Below are 18,937 nucleotides of genomic sequence, written 5' to 3'. Positions count from 1 at the left end.
ACTGGACTGGACTGAACTGGACTGGATTGGACTGGACTGGACTGATCTGGACTGGATTGGACTGGACTGAACTGGACTGAACTGGATTGGACTGGACTGAACTGGACTGGACTGGACTGGACTGAACTGGACTGGACTGGACTGGACTGGACTGAACTGGACTGGACTGGACTGAACTGGACTGGATTGGACTGGACTGAACTGGACTGGACTGGACTGAACTGGACTGGACTGGACTGAACTGGACTGGACTGGACTGGACTGAACTGGACTGAACTAGACTGGACTGAACTGGACTGGACTGGACTGGACTGGACTGGACTGAACTGGACTGGACTGAACTGGACTGAACTAGACTGGACTGAACTGGACTGGACTGGACTGAACTGGATTGGACTGGATTGGACTGAACTGGACTGGACTGGACTGGACTGGACTGGACTCAACTGGACTGGACTGGACTGGACTGGTGGGTCTGAATCTGTCAGTACTGGACTGGGTTCTGTATAGACCTAAACCAAACGGTTCTGTTATTATTAATCATCTTGAGATTTGAAAATGTAAAAATAAATGATATTTTGCCATAAGTTTTATATCTCAGTCTGAAATGACCATCTGATCAAACTGTCTTCTTGATAACAATGTTCATATTTCAGTTACTCACAAGAACCAAGAATAATTTGATTACTAATTGTGTTCAGGTGGAGCTGATATGTTACCTCATGTAATCCTAATACAGAGGAACCAAGTGATCCATGTGGAATATTCTCTGTTTTTATTCTATTGCTGGATGTCATAAACTATTAAGTTTATGTTCCAGCAGCCAATAAAGAGAAGTTAAAGTAGTTAAAGGGGCAGTTTTATGTAAAATCAGCTTTTTGGAGCTCTACATCATGTTATGTTGTTATTCCCTCATTAAAAACTTCCCTGGAGTGTTGATTTGATTCTTTCATACTTACCATTTCACCACCACACCAGAGGTATAACTGAGTGATGCCTTTTCACCGAAGCTCCTCCTCTGGACAGCAGTTTCCAAGCTTCTGCCTCACTCAGCATCCTGTGACCAGGATTCCCCCAGTCGGCTCCTTCAGACTAGCCAGCAGCAATTAGCAAACATCTGGTGGAGCTGCTGAGCTAATAATAGGAGCTACTGCTCAGAGCATCGCTGGTAAAAACGTTGTTAAAGGGTTAATAGAGGAGCCATGTTAGGATGACTTCCTGAAGGCGGAGCTTCAGAAACAGCAGGAGCTTTTAAAGAGACAGAGGCCAAATTTCAAGGCATTTAATTACAAAGTAAAACTTTGTTTAAGTCACGTTTAATATATAAAGCATTCTTATAACTGAGGGTTACATAGCTACTTGATTGAGTTAAAAAATGCCACTTTGAGCCTGAAAACACATAACACAGCCTCTTTAAGGAAGTCACACTTTTAGATGACTTCCAGGCTTCTTAAGTGCAAATAAAGCTCCTGTTGCTGTGGTCGTCCTTCAAAGTGTTTATATGTTTTCATCCAGTTTGTGCATCTCTACCTACTTTAGTTCTGCTCAGCTGAGGATTCAGAGGGATGCAGTCGCTGTTCAGGAGATTTCAGGAGAGAAACTATTTAAACCAGTTAAACTCAAAGCTGCAGAAGTTTGAGTTGGTCTGACAAGATCAGGAAGTGGAGTTTTAATAGTCTTCCAGTTTAGAGCAGAAAGAGATGCTAGAGATTCAAAAAATAAACTTGTGGTTGGCTAAGAACGGCGTAGTGTTGCATAAAGAGGAAGAGGATGTTTTCAGTGAGTGTCAAACTGCTGCTGGTCTCAGTGGATCCAGCTGCAGGATGGAGGGAACATCTGTCCACAGGCTGCTGGGTGAGTCCATCTGCTGGATGTGTTGGTGTGGAAATGTGGAGAGACGATCACTGCTGCTTCCCACAGCAGAGCTGATTAAAGCTCCAACTAACCTGAGACTCATTTCTCTGCAGCTCTGATCTCTCTGCTGAGCCGCTCAACAAACCAAGGTTACAACCTGATTCTGGTAACTCTAGATCTAGATTTTATCCTGGGGAGCTGATGAAAGGATGAATGTTTTATTATTTCAGCTGCTCTGACTGTGAGTCCCAGCAGATCTCAGTTCTTTGAAGGAGAATCAGTGACTCTGATCTGTGAGGATGAAAACAGCTCTGATGGAGGAACTGTGAGGAGAAACACAACTGAAGAAACAAAGACTCGATGTGATGAATGGGGGAGACCAGTTGGTTCTACCTGCAGCATCACCTTGTTCCCACATGACTCTGGCCTGTACTGGTGTGAGTCCATGTCTGGATCCTCCAGCAGCAGCAGCAGCAGCATCCAGCTCTCTGTCTCTGGTAAGATCAGACTGTGGAGTTAGTGTTGCTGTGTGGAAATGGATGAAATGCTGTAGTTTGTCTCTGTGTTGAGGTGGATCAGTGATCCTGCAGAGTCCTGTCCTCCCTGTGATGGAGGGAGATGACGTCACTCTGAGCTGCAGAGCAAAGAGTCCAGCCCACAACCTCCCAGCTGCTTTCTATAAAGATGGCTCCTTCATTGGTGATGGACCATCAGGTCACATGACCCTCCTCCATGTCTCCAGCTCTGATGAAGGCCTCTATAAGTGCAGCATCAGCGGTCAGGGAGAGTCTCCATCCAGCAGGGTCTCTGTCTCAAGTCAGTAGCTTCTGATAATTTAATCTTTCTGAAATCACAGCAAAATAGACTGGAGTCTGGAACAGACACAACAGTTTTTGCTTTAAAAATTATCTGCAAACTAATCTGATCAAACACAGTTTAAAGTTTCATTAGTTTTCCTGTAATCAGTGTGAATAATAAGTAATAAATCTGTCAGTCTGTCACAAACAAGCCTTTAGTTTCTCCTCTGAATATTGAATTGATCTGGTTGGATTCTCTCTGCAGAAAAACGAACAGCCAGAGCTCTGCCCACTACTGAAGTGCTTACCACGGTAGACAGGAGTTATGATGATCTGTCCCCTATTAAAACGCTTTCCATGTTAGACTGGAGATATTATGATATGAGCCCTCCTTTTTATGATGAAGAAAATCCCACAACCATATCTCAGCCCACTGTAACAGCTGAAGCCTCTTCAGAAGCTCCGCCCCTTTGTGTGACTCCGCCCTCTTCCTCCTTCCCTCTCCTCATCATCACTCTGCTCTGCCACCTGGTGGTGATGTTCCTGTTCTTCATCTGCTCTTTCCTCTTGGGGTTTCCATCTGGACTCAGAGCCAAAGGTAAAACCCTGAATCATTTACTGACTGATGATCTTCAGTGATTAAAACTTTTCTGCTCAAATTGTTTGGTAATAAATTAATTTTCTCTTTAACATTCTATAAATACAGGAAGTGACCTGTCACCGTGTGCGAAGGTGACTCCGCCCCCCCAGGATGAGCTGGTACCAGATGATGATGGTGATGACGGTGATGATGACGTCACCACAGAGCATCACTTCTGAACCAAGCAGTCTCATCCTGCTCTGCTCCTGCTAACTTCTCCCTCTCCACTTTCTGCGAAAATTGCTTTAATGCTTTTATAAAAGTATTTAGCTTTCATAAAAAATATTTGTTTCTTTCTTATTTGTTGAAACTGTAATCTTCCACTTTGGAATAAAATGTGGCGTTTAAGCTTCAATTTGTTTTCTTTACATATCCTCAGGAAATACAGCTAAAGCAAATCTCAGAGACGAAGCAACTTCATTAGTCAGATTATGTGAAAAATCTAACTGAGCTAAATGAACCTTAGCAACCTGATGTGCAGAAAGAAAGGCACAGGTTTTATAAGGAAGCTGAATGTTTTGGTCATAAAGTGCAGCAACAACATAAACACTGAAGTCAGGCAGTTCTCACCTCTGGTACAGTTTGTGTTTTCTAGTTTTGTTGCACAGAAACGCTCTGAGATCCTCTGAAGTAGTTAGTGGCGAACTGAATCATCTTTGGGTGAAATTTTGTAAAGAGCACTTCCCAAAGTCTGCTTTAAAGGGACATAATTATGTATTTTCTAGATATATAGTATTTTGCAGCACAATCTATTTGCAATGTTATCTTCAATTATCAGAAAAATTATATATATATCAACTATAACATAAAAGAAATCTGACTTCCTAATTAATGCCTTGAAAATAGGCCCCTGTCTCTTTAAGAAGCTCCTGCTCTCTCTGGAGCTCCTATTAACCCTTTAACAACGTTTTTACCAGCGATTCACTGAGCTCATATAACGAGCTCAGTTATATGAGCAGTAAAACTCTGAGGGCTTTTTAATGCAGAAAATAAGAGACTATATGGGCCCACAGTTGCAAAACTTTTATGAGCTGTTAATTATCCCTGGAGCGCATGTAGGAGTGAATGAGATGGCAGAAAAGTTTGCTTAGCAAACAACAGATACTGTAGTCATTCACATCAAACACAGTAAGACGGAAATCAAAAGCACAACTGAGTTAAAAATATCTGACAAAAGAAAAACTTAAAGCGATTACATCAGAAGTACACAAGAAAAAGATGTATTTTTATGTATTTTTATTAATGTGCATTGGCCATTCCGGGTTATAAAATCCTGAATCCCCCTCCTGTCCAGTTGGTGGCGGTAATGCGCCACGTCATCTGGCTGCCAACCGCCTCCCGTTGCTAGGATACGGTACATTTCTCAGTTGCTTAGGCAACTGCTGTAACAAGAAGCGTTTGGTGAAAGATAAACAGATTTAAATTGCAGTCAGCCGATTATTTTCAGTCTCTAAACGGTGAATTTGAAATCTCCGCTGTGTTTTTACTTGATTACTGTGTGTTTTTAGTCGTTTAAAAGCCCATTTACGAGCTGCTGGTAACGGTTAGCTCCGTTAGCTCGGGCTAAAGCTTTGCTAGTTCTGTTAGGTCTGGTTTCAGTACATCAGGTAACGGTTTGAAGCTGAAGCTGCTTTAACCCAGGCACCACCCGAACCTCCTCAGGCAGCTGTGTCCCATGGAGCGGACTGACCGCGGAAAGGACCCACAGCTGCTGAGGAACCAGCCCTACGACGAGAGCCTGGACGTGGAGGACGGAGAGGAGGTACCGAGTGTCTACAGCCCGACTCCCCGAGGACAGAGACAGGTACCCGGTCACAGCCTGCTGAGCTGTCCCGCTGTTAAATCTGGAAGCCAGGAGTCTAAAACTCGGAGTTTTAGTCTCAGAAAAGATTATTTTTATTATTTACTCTCTAGAAAATTGTGCAAAAATAAAAATATTCAGCTTTCACAATATAGTTTTAGATTTTGACTATTTTAAATAATCAACAGGTTTATGCAGTTATTCTAAAAGTCAATAAAGGAAAATTTCAAACCTCTTAGATCAGGGGTTTCTACTTCCTGATGACTTTACAGCTGATCCTCAGGGGTCAGAGGTCAGACTGCTCCTCTCTGACCTCCATGTTTTCCTCCTGTCAGACCGAGTGGAGCAGCAAGAAGGTTCTGGGCATCATGTCCACCAGCAGCAGCAGGAGCCAGCTGGATGAGGAGCACAGACCTGTGAGGGCCATAGAGCCGGTGGGGCTGAAGCCAGGGCCCGGTCTGACCCAGGAGGAAGAGGAGGAGGAAGAAGAGGAGGACTCCGATGAGGATGAATCTGATGAAGATGATGATGACGATGAGCCCACTGAGACTCTGGATGGAGTGTACGACCCTGCAGACTACTCCAACCTGCCGGTTACCACAGAGATCAGAGAACTGTTCCAGTACATCACCCGGTGAGGAGAGACACACACAGCTCAGCCCATCAGAACCAGGTAGAACCAACAGAACCTCTGGTTCCAACAAGGACCTGAACTCCACTGCAGACGGTTCTGAACATCCGTCCCACTCACTTAAAGCTGGATGGGTTGGTTCTGATAATATGGACTTAGTCCAATCAGTATGAAAACAGTGCTGTATAATCTAAAATAGTCAACATGCTAATTACATCCTACATACTACTGACTGTATATTAGCTAAATTTAGCATTGTTATTCAAACATTTAGTTTACAAACATTAGTATACAATAAAAAAGTGGTTAAAATGCTAAGGTTAGCTAAAATGCTGTATCATTTGGGGTATTGCTAGCATATTGCTAATGATACCCCACAAAAACTGGTGTGTAGCAGCTGCCACTATCTATAATAACACTTTGAAGAATTTTAATTAATATGAGTTACAACAACATTAAGTTTCCCTTTGGGATAATTCAGTATTTTTGAATTTGAATGAACTAAAAATTAATTTAAATGTGAAGGTTAGCTAAACAGCTTTCATTAGCATGTGTTAGTCACTAGCATGTTGAGTAATAGTGACATACTCTGTTCTGTTTACTAAGTTTAATTATTTCAATTTTAGCTGTAAGGCTAACGTTAGCTAATGCTAGCATGTTGACACCAGAATGTTGACTGACACTGACTCACTCCATTCTGTATGTAAGGGAACGTGGCTTTTCTGACCCAGTAGAACCTGCAGTTGAAGCTCCAGGTTCTGGTTTCTGTTCTCTACACTTGAAAGAGTCCAGTTTGGTTGGTTCTGATCCAGATGTGATGTGGTTTTATTCTATATTCTGCATCAGAACCAACATGTTTAATGATGTAGAGATGAGAAGGTTCTTGCAGGGAGTCCAGAATCAGTCCAGAACCAGAGTCCTGCAGGTTCTACATGCTCCACTGGGTCAGAACATCTGGATCTGACAAATGGGTCCATTTCCTCTCAGGTACTCTCCTCAGAACCAGGAACTGGACCTCTGCCTCAAGCCCTTCATCCCGGACTTCATCCCCGCTGTAGGAGACATCGACGCCTTCCTGAAGGTACCAAACCCTGGGAGCCGGGTCAGAACCAGGCCTTCAATTGATAGAACATGTTTTAGAACCGTGGTCCAGTGTGTTCTGAACCGGTTCTGGACAGAACCCCAGCTGTTCCCTATAAACTGTCAGAACCTCAGTTGGTTCTGTTTGTTCTAAGGCTGCTGGAAAACAGACCCTGGATCAGAACTGGGTCCAAATCAAAGCTTCAGAACCGTCTCTGCCAGGTTGCCCTGATGTGAAATGTGCGTGGTGTGTTCAGGTTCCGAGACCAGATGGGAAACCAGACAATTTGGGCCTGCTGGTTCTGGATGAGCCCAGTGTGAAGCAGTCGGACCCGACGGTTCTGTCTCTGTTTCTGTCGGAGGAAACCAAACAGCACGGAACCACAGAGGTACACACACCTGGACACACACACACCTGCAGCCTCCGGGGTCCGGTCCGGTACCATCAGAACCCCGCTCTGTCTCCCCGCTGCAGCTGAAGAAGGTTCCGAGTGTGGCGGGCCCGCGGACCAACCCCCGGGCCGTGGACAGCTGGGTGGACAGCATCAGCGCGCTGCATCGGTCCAAGCCGCCGGCCAGCGTGCGGTACAGCAGAACCATGCCGGACCTGGACAGCCTGATGCAGGAGTGGCCCCCGGAGGTGGAGGAGCTGCTGGGGGCCCTGCAGCTGCCGCCGGCCCGCCTGGCCTGCAGCCTGCCGCAGTACGCCGACCTGGTCTGCAGCCTGCTGGACATCCCCGTCCACGGAACCAGGGTCCAGAGCCTGCACCTGCTCTTCTGCCTCTACCTGGAGTTCAGAGACTCCCAGCACTTCACCAGCCGGGTCTAGGCAGAGGTCAGAGGTCAGGGGCCATAGCTCCGGTTTAGTGCTGCAGCGGTTCTGATGACTGAGTGGTTCTGGCTTCAGATTATTTCTCTGGTTCTGCTGTCAAATAAAGAGTGAAAGCAGGAGAATCATACAGAACCAAATGGTTCTGGTCGGGTTCAGAGATGAGGAACCTTCCCATCTCTACATTTATAATTCATTTTACATCCAGCAGCTGGGTCCGGTTCCCAGAGAGAAACAGTTTATAAAGTGAAACATGAACCATGACCTGCTGCAGCTGGCGTCTGAGTCTCAGACGTCCCAGTGGCAGTGAACGCACCATCTGTTCTGCAGGAATGTCCCAACATGTCAGCCTGAATCCAGACCATTCAGTGATCAGCGTCACCATGGCAACCAAAAGGTTTCAATTCAGGAAGTTTGACCTCATTTTCTGAAGCATTGGAGGAGTGGAACCAGAACCCGGTCAGAACCACCAGCAGGGATGAAGGAGCAGAACCAGAGAAATCATCGTGACTCCTGTTGATAATTACATTTTTAAACCTGGACTCCATCGAAGGTCGGGTTCTGCAGAGTTCTGCTGAGGACTTCCTGATCTGATGGAGGGTCTGAAGCAGCACAGGCCTGAACCTGACAGGACTTCCAGGTCACACTTTTTATTTTCCAAATAAAATCACAAAAAATAATTACAATTGTATTTTTATCTGCTCAGCAACTAACAAAGACTTTCAGTATTTTAATGAAAATGCAGCTAAATTTAGTAAATCATTGTAAATCATCCTTATTGAAAGGAAGGGAAACTATTTTCTTAGTTTAGTTTTGGGCAGGATGGTTTGTGTTTGTTTACGTTTTTAGTAAATCGTCATAAATAAGAAACGGGATACTGGTCACTTTGTGAGGAACAGCTGAGTTTAGTTTATGATTAAAAGTAAGACAATACCAGCAAAAAGAAAGCGGCTAATAAAAGACCAAAACTCTGAGATGGAAAAAACATTTTTTTAAGACGACACACAGAACAGAACCAGAACGACAGGAAACGGGCGAGAGAAGAAGAACAGCAGAACAATCAGGTGAGGACTGACAGAAACCGGCTCAGATCCTGGGGAGGTGAGAACCAGAAATCACATGCCAGCTGTGTGCTGAACGTATTTAAAATAATATTTCACTAAAGCCTCAACATTATGCATGCATGCAGTAATCACAAAAATATTTCCATCAGTCTGAAACTTTATAACCTGAAGAGAAAATTATCTGTCTGGGAAAAATGATGACATATTTTTATTCTCAGAATGACAATAATACCACTAATAATTAAATTACAGTCAATATTAATCACACTAACGTAACACATTAACAGAAGTTAAACATGAAATATAATTATTTAAGACAGACAACTGAGTGATTGTTTTGTTGAATAAAGATTTGATTTTATCCAATGATGTTTGTCTATTTTTTCTTCCAATTTTTCTCCTGGTTCTCTTCATTGAAACGCTGTAGGAGTTTAAGTTAATACGTGATTTTAGCACAGGAAGCAAAGTAATAAAAAAGGAATGTTTTTATGTATAATTATAATATATATTTTATAACATTTTATTTAGATTCCTTAATTTCTCCGTAAAGGAATACATTTTCACTCGGGATTAATTTCTCTAACGGTTCACCCATCTGTGGCTCCACAGCTGTCAAGCAGTTAGCCTCAATTTCCCACAATGCACCTCTCTGGAACTGACAGGGCTAACATGGCGGCAGACAGTTGCATCTTCCACAGGACCCTGACTAGGTCCAGACCCGCTCCGAACCAGGTCAGAACCCAGAGTTTTGTTGTTACCGTTACAGTCATGATGAGCTGAACGGGAACAAGAGCGGCTGTTAGCGGCCTCCGTCCCGTCTCTGTGATCGAATCCTCCTCCACCAGACTCCACTCAGAACCCAGCTGCTTTAAGGCGGTTCCGCTTATCAACAACAGCAGTTATTCTGTGGAGTTCTGTTTGGTTCGGGTTCTCATGGAAGGAATCCAGACCATTAGTTCGGCTGTTTATTAGCAGCTGACTAGCTTCAGTTGGTTCGGTTCTGGTGGTTTTAACCCGGTTTGTCAGGCGCAGCGCAGGCAGGTGATGTAGAAGAAGTACTTTGTGAATCTGACAGGTCAGGTTCTGATCAGAACTAGGACTGCTAAAATAAAGAATCTTGAGATTGATCAGTTTATCCCGAATTAACTGTGTGGTCCTTATAATGTAGCTATTTTATTAAAAGGATAGTAACATTATTAATTAATGGGAAATAAGGATAGTTGGCTTCAATTTCAACATTTCCTAAGCAGATTTGGAATGGGAAATATCCGCGAGTGCTGTCTTTTCTGCTTAGTCTATTATTTGTTTCTGTCAAAAAATACTTAAATCTGACACAATTTAACATGTTAATTATGTTCTGAAAGCTTTATATTGTTTCCACTGATTGGTTCCCTGATTGGACCAGATGAGAGTTTCTTACCTGTGATCAAAATGGGATAAAAATGAACCAACCACCTGCTGGTGCATCTTATTTATTCAAGTCATAAAATCATTTTTCTTGCATCCAGACTGGAAAATACATTTTAATATGTTTGTGTGGGAAAGAAACTGATGCCTGACTGCGATCAGTCACCCTGTTGTAGATGGTTCTGTTTGGTACCAAACTAAGGATCAGTCTGTGTTCTCCTCCATATTTCATTGTTTTTTTCCCCTTCTGCTTGCCTTGCAGGCGTCTTCGTCTTCACCAGTTGTCTGCAGGGAGTCCCTGCACGTTGTGGACATTCGTCGTTACAGCAGAGACCCGGCGTCCGCCATCTACTTCCCCCAGGCCGTCCTGAGTGGTGAGACAGAAACAGGACAGACACGGTGTCCTCTGTCCTCTGTGTTTGCCGTCTGTCCGCTGATCGCAGTGTCCTCTATCTGTCCTCTATCCTCTTTGACCTCCCTCTGTCCTCTGATCACTGTATCCTCCCCCTGTCCTCTGTCTCCAGGTGAGGACCTGTATGACGTCACGCTGACAGACGGTGACTGCCGCCTCCAGGTGACTCTGGACCCCGGTCTGAACCGGCTGGTGGAGAGGCGGGTCCTGAAGCCGGGGTCGGCGCTCCGTAATGCCGCCTTCAGCCCGGCCCTGAGCGCACAGCTCCCAGAATGCCCTGGGGCCTCCGCAGACAGAGACAGGTGAGTCCAGCCAGGTGAGACGCTGTGCAGTGATGTCATGAGAGGAACTGACTGAGGCTCCGCCCCCTGCAGCTACAGGCTGGTGAGCGTTCAGGTTGACGATGAGGAGGAAGGAGTCAGGAGGTCCGAGGCGGACTGGGACTCTCTGCCCTGGTTCGGACCATCAGAACCAGCAGGTGAGAACCAGTAGAACCAGTATCCAAACATTTTGTCATGTGGGCCAAAAAATGTCAGGAGCAGGTGAGCATTAATCAAACTTTTTAAAATAAGTGGTGTCCTGAAGAAACTTATTTCAAATTGGAATGATTTCCAAGAACAGTTTTTATGTTTATGACGCGATGAATGCTTCGCCATGCAGAAAATGTTGATGCTATTTATTGTAAGTCCAAACATTTAAAATTATTTTGGATATTTGTTTTATTAAACTAAAGGTGTCTAGTTTTCAAATTCCTATGGGGTTTATTGCCTTTTATTCTCAGTTATAAAAGCAGGATTTGGGTCACTTTCTTTCAAAATGCTTTCAAGTTTAATGAATTAAATAGAAGCTGATTTGGGTGCAGAAATGTCAGCTTTTCAGTAAAACTCTGGATAAATGTTCTTCTATTAATTAGAAAAGTTTGGTAATAAAAGTACAACTACTTTGTGTTGTACTTAATATTTTCCATTGCAAGAAAATTATGTCAGCAATAATTTAACTCTGATTAAAAATAAAAGGTGTGTCGTCATTAACCTGCATTTAAGAGGCCACAAAATGTCAGTCTGTGGGCCACAAATGGTCCCCAGGCCACACTTTGGACACCCCTGCAGGAGAATCATCAGAGTTTCTCCTGCCCTCTGATTGGTTTATGGTCGGTCAGGTGCGCTGCTTCCTCTCAGAGCCAGCAGGAGCGTCTTCCTCCCTTTGTGGAATAACGTGGACTACAGCGGCGAGGCGTGGACGGAGGCTCCGCCCACTGATGGCCTGGAGGAGGAAGACGAGGAGGAGGAGGAAGGTAGATTCCAATCACAGCGCAGGTTCATCAGGGGAGTTACTAATTAACCAGTCACATGACCTGTGTGTTGCCAGGACGACAGCCGTCTGTTACCGTGTCCGAGCTGCGGGAACGCTTCCTGTCCGGTCGCCGCGGTGTCGCCAGGGGCGCCATCCAGCATCAGCTGATCGTACGCATCATCAACAAGTCCCACCTGATGTACTACGGCAGGACAGACAGGAACTGTGAATGCCCATATAAGGTCAGTGGGAAACATATAATGTGAAGCACGGTGGAGGACATGTGATGCTGTGGACCGCTGGGAGTGAATCTGTCCTCACTTCCTGCTCAGACAGGAACCTTTAGATGAAATCCTGAGCAGCTCCTGCTCCCCTCAGCCCACAGCATCACCCCTCCACTGCCGTGCCCTACAGCTGTCTCCATGTGTTCTCCAGGCTGTGCTGCAGGCCTGCGACCGGACAGGAAGTGTGTGTGTAGTGCTGTGGAACAGTGTGTGTGTCAGCTGGTACCGCCGCCTGGAGCTCGGTGACATCATCAGCCTGCGACGCTTCCGGGTCAAACAGCACTACCAGGCGGAGGTCGACGACATCGGTACGAGGAACTCTGGACTTCCTGTGGAGACGGAAACATCTTCAGCGCACTGCAAAAACTAAAACCAAGTATTTTAGTTTAGCTTCCAGTGCAAATATCTTGGTGAATTTGAAATAAGATTAAAACTAACTGACAAGAAGCTTTTCAGAACAAAAACAAGACATTTTCCCCATGTTGAGAAATAATCTGCCAGTGGAAACTAGAACTTTTTCATTAATATTGAGGAATTCTGGAGTTAAAGCGAGCTCTGATGTCTCCCTGAAAAGTTACTTGTGAGTTAGATTTAGTCTCATCTACACTGCAAACTAGACAAAAATACTTGGTAAGATTTTGTGTTTTTGCAGTGGACATGTTTTATTGGCCCTGATGAACATGATGGTCCAGTAAAGCCCGGTATGTTCATCAGCTCTGGATTTCTCCCACCTCCGGAAACGAGATGCACTGATTCACTTTGTCCTCTACCGAGTTTTGCTATCGGCCGAAACCGATCCGATCCAGAGAAACAGCTGAATATGGGGTCGGTTTGTCTCTCGGTGGTGGAGGAGTGATGATGTGGGCGGGGTCATGACCCGGCCCGTCTCTGTTGCAGAGATCAGTGTGAACAGCAGGAACCCGGCAGCTCAGCTCTGTGTCGTCTCTGAGTCGTCCGTCTCGCCTGAGAGCGTCCCACCTGCACCGTCATACAGCTTCTACAACAGGTCTGTGTCCCCGTCTGTCCCCGTCCAAATCTCCCGCTGACCCGCCTGTCCTTTCACCCAATACAACCAGCAAGGAGTTCCAGGAGCGTCGTCACGGCAACCTGTGTGATGTCATCGGCCTGCTGACCTTTGCAGGTCGGTCGGAGCGAGTCCGGAGTAAAGGTGAGACAGAAACGCTGACGGAGGTCAGATATGTGACCCGCCTTGACAGATTCTGAAATTTACGATTCTAAGTTTTCTAATAATGTCAAACACATAGAAATAATCAAAAAATGAACATGATATGGTGTTTGGAACATTGGCACTCTGTAAACCAGATAGCTGAGAAAACGGGCCTCAAAGTTTCAGAAGAATTACTCAGTCAGAAAGCTGAATTCAAAGACAAAGGTTACCATTTTAAAACCTCTGAGGATTCATTCACACCCGCCTTGTTTAATCTGCTTTAACTGAACTCTAGTTTGTTTGCCTCAAAAGTCCGGTTCTTTGGTGTGAATGGATAATCAAAGTCTGAGAACAAAAAACGATCTCTCATCTGCCTACAAACCTCAGCCTCGGTTTGGTTGAAGTAAATTCTGGTGCGGTTCGAATATATAAACACCAAGCAGACTGGACTCCAAAAGCAGAAAGTGGACTGCAGCGCAGGGCATTCTGGGTAAATACAACCAAAACAAACATGCTAGTCTAGCGCTAGCAGGAGAAATGACTTTGTTCTGTTACCAAAGACAGCAGAGAAATCCAACAACCGCTAAAATCTCATGTCACTCCGTTTTTGTTTACATTTCGTGAAGAAGGAAGCTGTGCTCAGTGTCTTCTTCAGAGGTTTTCATGTAATTTCCTTCGTTTGGTCTTGGTGCAGCGCCCCCACAGGCGAGGAGGGGAACAGGTTTTTCAAAGGGTTTGGTTGGTTTGACACAGTGCAGTGTGAAAACAATCCACACCAGTTGAAAATTAAACAAATCTTGTAATTTTGGTCCCCAGTTGAACCGAATCTACTTGACTATCAGGTGTGAAAACGGCTTAAAACTCCTATTTAAAGCATGGAATGGTTTCTTCTTAGTATAAAAACCCCTGAAAGCTGCAGTTTTCTCAGAATTTCTTTGATTCTTTTCTGCTCCTGGTTTCACTGATGCGCCTCACATGTTTCTGTTTAATCGCGTCGCTTCCCCTCACCGTCAGATGGTCGAGGGGCGGGGCTTCTGGAGTACCGCTGGCTCCGATTGGAGGACGGCAGCAGCGAGCAGCCAATCATGGTGAAGCTGTTCTCCACGTCGCAGCCTGAGACGCAGCTGAAGCTCCTCCCATGTAGGTGAGCCTGGCAGGTCGCTCTGCAGCTGCAGCAGCAGCTGCAGCACCAGCCCAGATGTTCCTGCTCTGTCTGCAGTGTCCGTGGTGGTCTGCACCCGCCTCCGGTCCGTCACGGCCGAACAGAACCCCACCTGGTTCTACCTCACCAACACCACCTACTCACAGGTGTACTGCACAGGTAGGCCTCACCCTGCCGTTTCCTCTCCTGCTCCAGCCTGACCTCTGACCTTTGCTCTGATTGGCCGGCAGGGCAGGGTCACCACCCCCGGATGAGCTACCGGCGGCTGCAGCCGGTCCGGACCTTCCTACGGTGGCTGAGGAACCAGGAGGACCAGCAGGTGCTGAGCAGGGCTCTGATTGGAGGGTTCTTCATCTACCCGCCTCCTCCCGTCTCCTTGGAAACGCTCATGAGGGAGAGGAGAGGTGAGCCACAGTGCAAAAGGTCCACACAGATCTAGTTACATTTACTTAAGTAACTTTTTACTTTTAGGAGTATTTTTACTACTCTGCACTTTTTACTTGGCGTCAGGATGGTAAAACGTTGGAGTTTCAACGACATTTTTTCTTCTTTTCAAACTTTCATTCCTGCCTTTCTGGGGGAAAATTTACTTTGTTTGGTTAATAATAATAATAATAATAATAATAATGTTAATGATAATAATCATCATTGTTTTGAATTAATGACTTATAACATTAATGTCCTGTTTGACGTTATGATTTAGAAAACTGTTTATTTTGCCTGATTTAGATATTTATGTGAATTATTTTCATTTTCATCTTTAAAATACAAAAATTCCAAAATAATTTTATATTTTGGTTTGTCTGATGTAATTTTTGAATATTATAGCATTGATGTTTTGATCACTTAAGTCGCCTTTTTTAGTCTTACTTGAGTTAAAATGAGTTTAAATTATTTTTTTTTTCCTGCTCTCCTCTGCTGTTCGGTTCTGGTTCCGGTTCTTTTTCCCAGGTGAGCTCGGGTTCCTGCAGGGGGCGGAGCTTCAGAGGGAGCTGGAGCAGCTCTGTTACCGGGAGCGACGCACCTTCTGCCTCCAGGCGACTGTTTCCATGGTTACCTACAGCTGCACAGGAGAGGTGAGGCTGAGGCCAGACGGTTCTGGCCCGATTGGACCCATAGCTGACCCGGTTCTGTCGTCCCCCAGGAGGACCGCTGTTTGTTCTGGACGGACAGGCCGTCGTCCTCGCCGTCTCCGCCGTCCTTCAGGACGCCGTTGTCCTCCCGTTTTTGCCCGATGTCTCCGTCCTCGTCCCTCAGCGCGTCCACGCCGCGTCCAGCAGGCGCGTCACGGTGAGACGGTGGGCTGGACTCAGGGGGACGTCTCCGCATGAGGACTCATGTCTCTGGGTTTGTCCCTGCAGGAGGTCCGGGAGGAGGAGGAAGCTGCTGATGCCGGAGACGCCCAGCAAGAGGTCAGAGGTCACAGTGGACGCCTGTCTGTCTCAGTGTGTCTCTGATGGACGTGTTCTGTCTCCACAGGCGTCCTCTGCTCGCTGTCCAGCCAGAACCCGACAGGACAGGTGAGATGCTCTGGTTCTGGTTCTGTTCGCTCCGTAGGGTCAGCAGGTCCAAACGGGTCAGAACCACAGTCACTGGAAACATGGTGGAATAAAAAGTCTTCAGGAAATAATGAGGAAATACGTGAGATTAAACCGGGTCAGAACCGGTTAACTGGGTCCAGGGTTCTGTGGGGATGAAATGGATTTTGGTCCAGAACCGGATCAGAACCGCCTGGACCCGTCTCTCTGCAGTGATCCTTTTTGAAGCCTCCATGGAGTTCCTGGATCCCGCTGGTGAAGATGAGGATGATGAAGACGATGATGATGATGACTCTTCATCCTACACCACCGCCGCCCTCCCCCCGACCTTCTCACCCGTCGCCACGGAAACCTTACCGCTGCGCTTCGACTACAGTCACAGGGAGGAGCAAGCTGCTGCCGTGGCGATGGGGGGCGGGGCCAGCGCCCAGCGCTTTGGCTCCGCCCCCGGAGACTACTACACAGTGAGGCTGAGAGGTACCGACCCGCAGACACGCCCGAGCGGACCCGGGCCGGACCGGTTCTGACCGTCTCTGGTTTCCCTCCAGCTCTGTCGGACGGCCACACGATCGACGCCGTCTTCCTGCCTCACCTGTCCTCCTCCTCGCATCACCACGGCAACACCTGGACCTCCATCCTGTCCCAGGGAGCCTTCTCCTCACACACACCTCCACCGTCTCCAGGTGAGTCCAAGCGACCCGTTCACACAGGAGGAACAGAACCAGAACACTCAGATAAGAGTAGAACTACTGCAACATGGTTTTACTCAGTGAGAGTAAAAGGTCGACTGAAGTAACTGATCAGATTATCAATCATTCAATATTTAGAAATGATGTCATCATCAAAATATAAAGTTATGTGAAACATTTGATATTTTAAAGGTCAAAATTACACAAAAAATGACAAAATCAGGCAAAATATTTTTTTTCTAAATCAGTTTTTCTTTCAATAGAAAACTTAAGAAACTTTAACAGAAACTGCAGCTGCGTGTCTGTGGGGAGTTTCTGGTTAAAACATGTTTGTTTTTCATTCAGTGGGTAGAAAATCCAGAAATTTTCCTAAAGTAAGAAAATAAATGCTTCAGAATAAAATTACTAAAGTACAGCGAAGTAAAAATAATCAGAAAAGTAAATATGAAAGAGAAAAAGTTTTGACCCACCTGGCCTCTGCGGACGATCACGCTAACCTCTCTCTCTCTCAGCTGACCTGATCGCCATGGCGCCCCAGCTGGCCAATCAGAGGCTGGTCTGCGTCCTGGAGGCGTGTCACCTGGGCGGAGCCAGAACCGAACTGGTTCTGAGTCGAGGTTTCCACCTGAAGGACTGAGACCTGAAGGTTCCTCACTGCGACCCAGAAGAACCAGCAAGAACTTTTCAGTAAACATTGTAATCAAACACTGACTCTTCAGCCTGAAACGTCCAGTGGTTGTCATGGAGACCTGAGCTGAGGAGGTTTGTTTATCCTCCTCTCTGATCTGGACCAACCCAGGAAACAAGTGGAGCTCTGTGTCACATCATATCTGTTCCCCAGGGAAACAGAACGTAACAATAAGAAGTTCCAGAAAGTTTTATTTATTTATTCAGTTCAGTTTATTTATGTAGCAACTTTTTATAACATGCCATCTTAGCGGACTTTTTAACAAAAGTAATTTTAATTCATTTTAATCCTAGTTACCAATCAAAGGGTTTTAATTTTATTAGAAACCAGAAGGACTGAATCAGTTCATCAGTGTGAATGTGTGTGTGAATGTGTGTGTGAATGTGAGCCACTGTTTGTATTGTAAAGCATCTTTGAGTGTTTTTTTAATAAAGTGCCCTGTAGGTTTTATATAATTTTCATTACTTTCTATGTTAAAGGAAAGTAAAGCGTTAACAGGTGAGGGAGAACATTTATTTTTTGGCAGCATTATCTCTGATTCAGCCAAACTGACCTTCTGTTGCTCTATGGGGACAAAAATCAGAGAAAACATTAAGATAGCATTTGAATTAACAGAAAACTGGAGAGTAGTAGGAGAAACTAGCAGAGTGAGGAAAATGGGTCAGTTTTTCTCCAGCATATTTAGAAATATAACTCAGGCTAATCTATTTCAGAACGAGGCGTGAGAGAATCAGAGCCCTGGTGGGGAGGCGGACCGGCCATCGGGACCACCAGGGGGCGTCACTGTCCCAACATCTCTTTATTTACATTATAGTCTGACCAGCCCACAGTGTGACTGGACTGGCCCAGTCACACTGTTAGACAGCAGACTCTTTATTTCTGGTCCTGTCTGTGTGATGCATTGTGAAGAAAAGGAAAATTTCACCACTGAAACGTCCCTGATATGGAGCTTTTCCAGTCATGTTTAACTGATTTGACTGATGAAAATGTCCAGGTTTTCATCACTGTTCAGGAGACCATAAAGCATAGATGCATTGATTGGTCTGATTTATGGAACATGTCAAACTTTATTTCACGTCACGTCCTCCCCGTCTGCAGGAAGTGACTGTTTTTATGTTTTTATCCGTTCAGACAGAACTGACAGCTGATGTTTACAAAGCACCAGTGAAGCTTTACAGATTAACCACAGAACAAATTTAACAAAACATGGATGTTGTAACTCACCATGAGCAAAGCTGACATGTTTCTGTGATGAAGGGGTCAAAGGTCAGGGGGTCACATGCACAAAGACTACAAGAAGTCATGAGTGAGTTCATCTAATAAACTGTAAGAGGAGGACGAAGAGAAAATCTATTTCCTGGAATACATTTTTTCTCTTTTAGAGACTGTTGCTTTTTATTTTTATTTCAATAAATATAATATCAGATTTCTGTGTAATTTTTGTCCAGGTTCATTTAAAAGTGAGTTATTTTTGTTACGTGTTAATATTTTAAGCTAAAGAACAGTAATTATTAGAGATGAAATGATATGAAAATTTGAGCTGGTATCAAATCTGACATTAATATTACTGTAATTACAGCATTTACTGATATCAAATGTA

The 18,937-nt window shown here is 45.1% G+C and overlaps 3 protein-coding genes across 3 annotated transcripts; all 3 read left to right on the top strand.

Moving 5' to 3' along the window:
• The first annotated feature begins 1,556 nt into the window (after positions 1-1,556).
• On the top strand, positions 1,557-3,646 carry LOC148154380 (uncharacterized). Its single transcript, XM_088015599.1, has 6 exons — positions 1,557-1,854; positions 1,968-2,003; positions 2,085-2,351; positions 2,425-2,670; positions 2,917-3,249; positions 3,358-3,646. The coding sequence occupies exons 1-6, from the start codon at positions 1,701-1,703 to the stop codon at positions 3,468-3,470; spliced, it is 1,149 nt and encodes a 382-aa protein (XP_087871725.1). The 5' UTR covers positions 1,557-1,700; the 3' UTR covers positions 3,471-3,646.
• A 963-nt stretch (positions 3,647-4,609) lies between these two features.
• ift46 (intraflagellar transport 46 homolog (Chlamydomonas)) lies at positions 4,610-9,062 on the top strand. Its single transcript, XM_088015611.1, has 5 exons — positions 4,610-5,095; positions 5,428-5,726; positions 6,711-6,804; positions 7,061-7,192; positions 7,279-9,062. The coding sequence occupies exons 1-5, from the start codon at positions 4,967-4,969 to the stop codon at positions 7,630-7,632; spliced, it is 1,008 nt and encodes a 335-aa protein (XP_087871737.1). The 5' UTR covers positions 4,610-4,966; the 3' UTR covers positions 7,633-9,062.
• Positions 9,063-9,346: 284 nt separating this feature from the next.
• LOC106910540 (RPA-related protein RADX-like) lies at positions 9,347-18,774 on the top strand. The gene is made up of 19 exons (XM_014977204.2): positions 9,347-9,428; positions 10,366-10,477; positions 10,628-10,817; positions 10,890-10,993; positions 11,675-11,809; positions 11,884-12,050; positions 12,244-12,400; positions 12,990-13,098; positions 13,169-13,260; positions 14,275-14,400; positions 14,480-14,581; positions 14,653-14,826; positions 15,374-15,498; positions 15,567-15,712; positions 15,784-15,834; positions 15,902-15,942; positions 16,174-16,437; positions 16,509-16,643; positions 17,162-18,774. Exons 1-19 carry the CDS (start codon positions 9,366-9,368, stop codon positions 17,284-17,286), a joined length of 2,418 nt encoding a protein of 805 aa, XP_014832690.2. The 5' UTR covers positions 9,347-9,365; the 3' UTR covers positions 17,287-18,774.
• The last annotated feature ends 163 nt before the right edge of the window (positions 18,775-18,937 follow it).

The sequence above is a fragment of the Poecilia mexicana genome, unplaced genomic scaffold (assembly GCF_051168715.1).
Source record: "Poecilia mexicana isolate PSO_F unplaced genomic scaffold, ASM5116871v1 scaffold_18, whole genome shotgun sequence".
Classification (NCBI taxonomy): Eukaryota; Metazoa; Chordata; class Actinopteri; order Cyprinodontiformes; family Poeciliidae; genus Poecilia; species Poecilia mexicana.
The sequence above is the reverse complement of the archived record's forward strand: the minus strand, read 5'-3'. Positions and strand labels throughout refer to the sequence as shown.

Coding starts and splice junctions, on each gene's coding strand:
- LOC148154380 (XM_088015599.1), top strand. CDS start 1,701: ATGCTAGAGATTCAAAAAATAAACTTGTGGTTGGCTAAGAACGGCGTA. Junction 2,352..2,424: donor CATCCAGCTCTCTGTCTCTG/GTAAGATCAGAC, acceptor CTCTGTGTTGAG/GTGGATCAGTGATCCTGCAG. Junction 3,250..3,357: donor ATCTGGACTCAGAGCCAAAG/GTAAAACCCTGA, acceptor CTATAAATACAG/GAAGTGACCTGTCACCGTGT.
- ift46 (XM_088015611.1), top strand. CDS start 4,967: ATGGAGCGGACTGACCGCGGAAAGGACCCACAGCTGCTGAGGAACCAG. Junction 5,727..6,710: donor CTGTTCCAGTACATCACCCG/GTGAGGAGAGAC, acceptor ATTTCCTCTCAG/GTACTCTCCTCAGAACCAGG. Junction 6,805..7,060: donor ACATCGACGCCTTCCTGAAG/GTACCAAACCCT, acceptor TGGTGTGTTCAG/GTTCCGAGACCAGATGGGAA.
- LOC106910540 (XM_014977204.2), top strand. CDS start 9,366: ATGGCGGCAGACAGTTGCATCTTCCACAGGACCCTGACTAGGTCCAGA. Junction 10,818..10,889: donor GCCTCCGCAGACAGAGACAG/GTGAGTCCAGCC, acceptor CGCCCCCTGCAG/CTACAGGCTGGTGAGCGTTC. Junction 11,810..11,883: donor AGACGAGGAGGAGGAGGAAG/GTAGATTCCAAT, acceptor GTGTGTTGCCAG/GACGACAGCCGTCTGTTACC.